Here is a 7,378-nt window from a genome sequence, read left to right as displayed (position 1 = left end):
TTTTAATTAATCCATGGCAAGTTTATCGAAATCAAATCTATATAACTGGGAGGAGAGGTGATAATACACAAGGGATATATAGTGAGAATCATCGCATACCCAATGGATCATATTTAAAAAGATATATATTTTTAGCATAGCCCAAATTAAGGAGTATCAAGTAATGAGCCTTATAGATCCTCATCGGAGCTCTACTTCAATTCGTAGTAGAATTGATTATTCTCATCCAGTTAGTGATGTTGAAGCTGGATGGATTCTTCAACGAAGGGAAGGTGGAAGAAGCTATAGAATTTTTGGCTTTACTAGAGAAAATTGGTGTGTTGTGGACCTTCATAGATATATATTGTTGATGCATGCGTCGCAAGGTCTCTAGAAGAAGCAAGATTAGCCCATGATTACATAGCACGAACATTAATTAATGTTGAAGCTAGGGCTCATAACAAGATCTTAGATATGTATTCCAAGTTTGATTCGATGGCCAGTGCTCATCGACGGATAACTTGCCCTAGCAGAGCTTGACATCTTGAGATATTATGATTATGGGTCTTGTTAATGATGGTTTTGGAGAGGATGCAATTGATCTTTTTGCTGAATGGACTGAGGCTAGATGGACAAATGTTTCCCATTTATTTTTGTCGCATGCCGTGTTCTTGAAGCAATCTATTCATACTGTTGACATTAAAATGAAGAATGCTAGCTATGTTCCAAAGACAAGATTTGTGCTGCATAGCATTGACCAAGCATCCGAATAGTAGGCTTTGCTTTATCACAATAAGAGATGGCTATTGCTCACTACCTTATAACTAACTTAGCACCTCTTCCTTGACCACTTCGTAAATTGCATCACTAATGGTAACGTTGTTGGCAGTGATGACAATGTGGATCGAGATTGGAAGGCAAATTAAAGATGGAGGCATGCATGTACCCGGAAAAGAGCACTAATGAGAGGGAAGTTATTTTCCTCATTTGCTCATTTTATATATGAAGGGGAAGTTATTTTCCTCATTTGCTATGGCATCCATAGTATCATATGGAAGGTGGACCAGAGAATCACATTATATTACAAATACAATTTCAGAAATCTAATTAAAAACTCTTCAATCAAAAGAATCGAACTATAATTTTCTTATTTGTTATCCTCCAACCAAACTAAACATGTCTTTAATTATACATAGCTAGGGCTTGACCTGCACCATTTTTAAGCTACACGTCTGATATATCTACCCGTAGCCTCGACGTGTGTGCCAGACAACAACAGCTTGGCAAGCTCTGTCAAACTTCACGTTAAGTGTTCTACCCAAAAAAAAAAAAAAAGATCACGTTAAGTGCTTACTGATGTAGGATATTGACTTTGTTTAACTAAATATGCATTTGTTGCGGTATAACTCACCCCATCGGCCTAGATTCAACTCACGTGGGATATCATATTTATTATTATTTTTTCTTTTTTTATTTCCTGTTAATGTATTTATTATTTTACAATAAAATTTCGTATTTATGGTAAAATATGTTCTTTTTCCTTCCCATCAAGAACGGATTTCCGAAAAAAAGGGTTGTTGTCAGGCATCGGAATCTTCTTTTCAGATTGTTGGCATATTTGTTCCGGAGGATTCGGTATGGGCCAGTCTGGAAGGCCGAGCTTGTGTGAAACTTAAATATGCTACCAGCCTACTGATGCTGCATATAAAAACTTATTTATTGCACAAAAAGAATTGATCGATGCGGTAAAAAGCATAATTGTTGACAAAATGTAGGCCAATTGGTTGGCATCATCGGAAGATATTTCAACTTCGAGCTTGAATAATAGCTTATTCTAGAAATAAATCATGCCACTATTATAATTGTTATAATTTATCTCAAAAATTATGATCTAAATTTAATTTTTTTTTTGGTATGAAAATAACCATTTCTGTAACAAAAATTAATGATATTTTCTTTTCGTTCATTTTTAACCAAATTAAAAATATATATTTTAAACCATATAATCATTTATAAAGAAAAAAATAGTAAATAATTTGAGTTTTGAAAATGACAGTTTATTTAGAGAAAGATTAAGAAAATAAAAATAATAGAATGTCTTAATGCTAGATAATATATTATAATGATTTTTTTTGGTTATTATTATTATTATTATTATGGGTTTTTGTGGGGGTGGGGAGGCGGCCAGGTGCCGTATGACCAAAATGGTTATAACGCCGTTATGACAGACCTCAAGTAGTACCATTCCCATCTGTTTGAAAAGGACAAGACTTCATTTGACCGGGCTTAGGTGTTGTCAGCTGATTGGCAAAATGTCATGTTCTATGTTATCGGTCCTGCAGCTGAAACTGACAGATCTCTGACAGCATTCAGCCAGCCAACTATCACTTCGTAAGGGACACGTCGACTTCAATTACCTTTCGCTCGTGTTCCCTGTTCCTCCTTCCGTACAATTTGCAGGTGTGCCAGGCGTTTTTTTCTCCCTTTGCTGATACATGTACTCCCTTTCTAAATAATCCACTCCATGGCTTCTCCACAAGCCCCCCCCAGCTCTGTGTCTTTGGTAACCGTACTACATCATGACTGAAGGAGTGCACTATGAATCTAACGGGGTATATATATCAAGCCCATTGGCCGGTTCTGCTCGCGAAATTGCCATCGCGAATCCCCACCTGAACGCTGTGGTGAGTGGGTTCCATCCTTGTGAAATCTGGCGTGCGACTGTTCTATTAACATCATTATTAAACGAGGTTCCACAAGTTCGGGACATCATGACAAACCGAAGGCTGGTGTTTGAAAACTCTCTCTTTTCCTCAAATTTACGTTTTTTGCTTATTTTTTCCCGAATTATCAATGTACAGAGAGTAACCATATGTTCATTTCAAATATTTTGAGCAAATAATTTAATCTGGATGACACGATGAATTCCAAGAACTCCTCATGTTGGCAAAGTTTTAATGGGCAAATTGTAATCAATAGTTCTTTTTGCTGCTCTTTCCTTCGAGAATCAAGAAAGGAGGAAGTCGGCTAAAATGAGACGAGACTTGAACCAAGGGTATTCATATCCAACAGCAATGGCTTTACCAGCTAAGCTAGTTAGTACTCTCAATATCTACATCATTTGGAACAGGATGCTACAAGGTCTATTAGAGTTTTGCTTATTGCATGTTAGCATCCATGAGAGCTATGCTATATTATGACCAATCTCATTTATCTTTTTCTAAATCCTAATCCACTTGCCACATTTTTATATGGGCATTAAATGAGTTTCATCACCAGATTTCATCTCTCCAAACGAGATTTTTTTTTTTAACAAAAAAAATTAACCAATAGGGGCTAAAGCCAGAACACCAGTGACACCACACAAAACATATATACATATCACTCTGCAGCAAAAATTGAAGATCTACGTGAGCTACAGTATAAGAAGTAAACTCAAAATTTTCCGTACATACACAAACAGCTGCCTAGTGGCTGCAACATTACTGTCTCTACGAATATGAGTCGCTGTAAAAGCAACTAAAGTGGTCTTCCATGCTGTGATATCCCTATAGCAAAGGATTGGGAAAAGATCTGCAGTTATGTAATGTGTTAAGTAGTGAAATAATAAACTTGTGAATTGCCTTCAACCTATAACTAAGACACTTGATACTACCCAACATCACATTCGATACCTTTTAAGGATGCAACTGATTCAGCATATGACACTATGCATAATGGTAATGGGCAACCGACTATATATATGTATGAATTAAACTAGCATTACATTCTTTTAGGACAAATCCAGCAACAATTGTTTGTCCTCTTACAGCCCCATCAAATTGAGTTCACTTTCAGAACACTCAGAAGAGGGGACCGGAACCCATCTATGGATAAGATACCGTCTCCAAATGAGCTTTTGGGGTGCAACTGCGTGACTCACAAAGCTGCACCTGATAAACCACCAATTGGGTGGTTATAAAGTTTAATTTTCTTTTGAGAGTATAAAAGGTTACCATAAAAAACTTCCCTTTTGTCCCCCGAGTCTCCATTGAAAGAGCGTATGCTAGGTATAGGATGTGATGCAAGGATGGACTTTTGGCAACATGTTTAGGTGGAGAAAAACCAACACAAAGAGGTAGACCTGTATATCGAGGTAAATCTGTATATCTACCTCAGTAACATCCAATTTACCAAATGTCGCACTGTCCTGGGTGACACTGCTCCAAAATGGCCTTAACAGTACCATCTCATAAAACAAAGAATTTCTGCTTTTATTTCCCACACGGTTTCCCATGGAGTGTGGGGGGATTTTTCTCTCCTTCACTGATTGACAAAAGTTTAATACAAGTTCGCCAAGACTCAACAAACAGGTAAGACAAGACAATGATGTGAGCTCTTCATCCACAATAACTTCTTAAATATTATCCAAAACTCATTCCCAATCATAATACTACATGTGTTCACACAAAATAGCACCAAGTTTTGGAAAGACCTAAATCCGGATACAGGAAGCATCTAACACGAGCTATGTATGGTAGTTCCCGCCGAAGGGTCGACCCAAATCTGTAGACTGCTACACCGCATAAAGTCCTCAATGCTGAAACCATACAAGGAAATACAGCCAAATTTGCTAATAGCTGCAGATGACCAGCTTTGGCTTGGATTAGTAAGTGAGAACTTCCCCCAAGGCTTCCATGAAGTCCCCAGGTGGTTTCAAAAAACATTGGCTTTTCTTTTTTGGTGATAGTATAGCATACAACTCGAATTAACAAAAGAGTCAATGAAAGAGAAGAGCTAGAAAGTCTTAGATGATTAAATGATCAAGAAGTGTAATTTAAAACCCAGTAACAGGCCAGAGAGCTAAACAACCCAGTAACAGGGGAAAGTTAGAGAACAGAGATGATGGAGCTCTGGCTGAGCTCCTCAATGGCTGCTGCATGGAGGAGGCGCTTCTGTTACCTCCACAAACTTCAACCCCAACACTGATGCTATCAGAGCTCTCAGGTCCATTGAGACACAAGCCTGGGTTCCCACTTAAGTCCAGGTTCTTCCCAAGCCTTTTAATGAAGCCGGCATTGAAAGGAACCACACCAGCTAGCATGTTCCTGCTCAAATTCAAATGGTACATCCTGCTGAGGCCGCTTAAACCTGCTGGAATCTCACCAGTGAGCCTGTTGTTCTCCAAAGACAGGGTGGTGAGATTGGCCAACAGGGCAAAGCTCCTGGGGATCGAACCCGAGTAGCCCGAGTTGGCTAGCCGGAGCTCCTGCAGCTTCGACAACCTCCCAAGCTGGTAGGGCAGTGGGACGAACATGGGGTTGCCATCCATTATGAAGTACTGGAGGTTCTGGAGCTTTGGCAGGCCCTTTGGTAGCTGCCCACTCAACTTGTTGTTGCTGAGGGCTAAGAAAGCCAGCAGGCCGAGATTTTCCAAGCTCTCTGGGACGCTTCCAGACAGTGAATTAGAGCTCAAATCAAGTTTCTGGAGTTGACTTAGCTGCCCAATTGATGGTGGGATGGATCCAGTGAGGGAGTTGTAGCTGAGATCAAGGCCTGTCAGGCTGCTAAGACTACCCAGCTGGGCTGGTATGCTGCCTGTGAGGGAGTTGTAGCTGAGGTCCAGGTGGATGAGGGAGGTCAGGCCGGAGATGCCCTCAGGGATCTTTCCATGGAGGTGGTTTTGAGAGAGCGTGAGGACTTGGAGCGAGGAGAGGGAGGAGATATGGGGTGGTATGGGACCTATCAAGGATGGATTTGATTTAAGGCTAAGCTGTTGGAGAGAAGCATAAGCAGCTGGTTTGTAGGCTGGTGGCGGCATGGAGAGGCTGGTTTTGGTGGTCTTAAAGCAGTTGAAGAAGAAAAGAGATTGGAGATAAGGGAGGTCAAAGACCTCAGATGGGAAGGTGGCAGTGTTCTTGCAAGTCGGGTTGGGTGTGGCTCCAAAGTCCAGCCTTGTGACATGGAGGTGATTGTCACTGCCTGGCTTGCATTCAATACCAGGCCAAAAGGAGCCCGGCATGCATGGGTCTGGGTTGGAGAACCTCCAGTCCCTATCAGAGGACATGGTCTCCATCACATGGAAGAGGGTCTCCCTCTCAGGAGGGGCCATGCTCATGGATTGAAGCATTTGGGCTTGGCTATGGTTGTTGGTCCCCAAGGGTTGAGTGGAGACGGTAAAACAAGGAAGTGAAAGCAGAAGAGGAAGCACGACCAGGACCTGGGGGAGGGAGAGAAGGGCAGGAGACATCATGGTGCTGGGATTTGGTACCAAGTGAAAGTAAGTGGGGAAAGGGAAGAAGAGTTTGAGAGGTCTGCTTTTCTTCTACAGTGTTGGGTTGGGTTCTCACGAGGCTGGCTGCGGAATAGGGAGGGCATAAGAGCTGGACGGAGAAAGTGGTTGCCTTGGAGATAGAATGGGTTCTGATGTGATTGATATGATAGGTTGGTGGGGTCCTGGTGTTTTTATTTGAAACGCAATGAACCCATGTAGCGTCAGTACTCGGGAAAGATTGAGCGGAGGGATTTCCGGATTGGGAGCGGGGAATGGCTTTTAAAGTTTAAATAAAGTTTTCTCTTTTTACTGGTTAACAACAGTTATTTCTTTATTTAGTATTTTTTACCACTTTCAATATCTTTTTTTGGGTACGAACCACTATTAATCTTGATGACCCTCCTATAGACTCTTCTCTTCTCCTTTACTTTTTCAAAATTTCTACATGGGAGATCACGGTACGAAGTCCTAAGGCTGCAGCCTTGCGCTCACTTGACCAACGAGCTTGTGGAATGCATGAATCACATCATTACAGCGTGGAATTTTACTTTAATTTTTGATGAAATTCAAGGTACAATCTAAAGGTTTTAAGTGGCTTATAAATATAATGCTATAAAATTACAAGGTAATTAATTCAATATAGGATAATAACATCAAAATTTGACCATTCAAATCAACAATAGCACCGTATCATACAAGCATTCTTGATATCTGGCATGATATCAAACAACAGATAAGACCAGCAGCTGTCGCTAACTAGAACATAATTATAAGACCTATGAGCCATTACCATCAAAAATTTAGAGCCTTTTCTCGAAAGACCAAAAAAAAAAAAAAAAAAGAGACATCATACTTAAGCATAACGACAGCAGCAGCACAACCAACAAGCAGCTGGCACAAGAGGCAGATGTGATCCAACAACTCAACAAGCAAACATACAATGTGGCAGATACGGAAATTTTCCACATCGGCGGTGTCCCCCATGCATCCGTTCCCATATATTCGCTTAATCGGACGCGCGAGCCACACATTAGCAGGTTGGAAAGGATAGATGCCTGAGACCGAAGAATCTCACACCCAAAACACTTGCTGCCAGAATGTTTCAGAGCCCAACAAAGACATGTAATGAGCTAACGGGAGCCCTTT

At 40.7% G+C, this 7,378-nt stretch overlaps 1 protein-coding gene across 1 annotated transcript; it reads right to left on the bottom strand.

Annotated features, from left to right (window-relative positions):
* Positions 1-4,372: 4,372 nt before the first annotated feature.
* LOC105041206 (uncharacterized) lies at positions 4,373-6,368 on the bottom strand. Its single transcript, XM_010918072.4, has one exon. It carries the CDS (start codon positions 6,209-6,211, stop codon positions 4,796-4,798), a length of 1,416 nt encoding a protein of 471 aa, XP_010916374.2. The 5' UTR covers positions 6,212-6,368; the 3' UTR covers positions 4,373-4,795.
* Between the last annotated feature and the right edge of the window lie 1,010 nt (positions 6,369-7,378).

The sequence above is a fragment of the Elaeis guineensis genome, chromosome 2, assembly GCF_000442705.2.
Source record: "Elaeis guineensis isolate ETL-2024a chromosome 2, EG11, whole genome shotgun sequence".
Lineage (NCBI taxonomy): Eukaryota > Viridiplantae > Streptophyta > Magnoliopsida > Arecales > Arecaceae > Elaeis > Elaeis guineensis.
The sequence above is the reverse complement of the archived record's forward strand: the minus strand, read 5'-3'. Positions and strand labels throughout refer to the sequence as shown.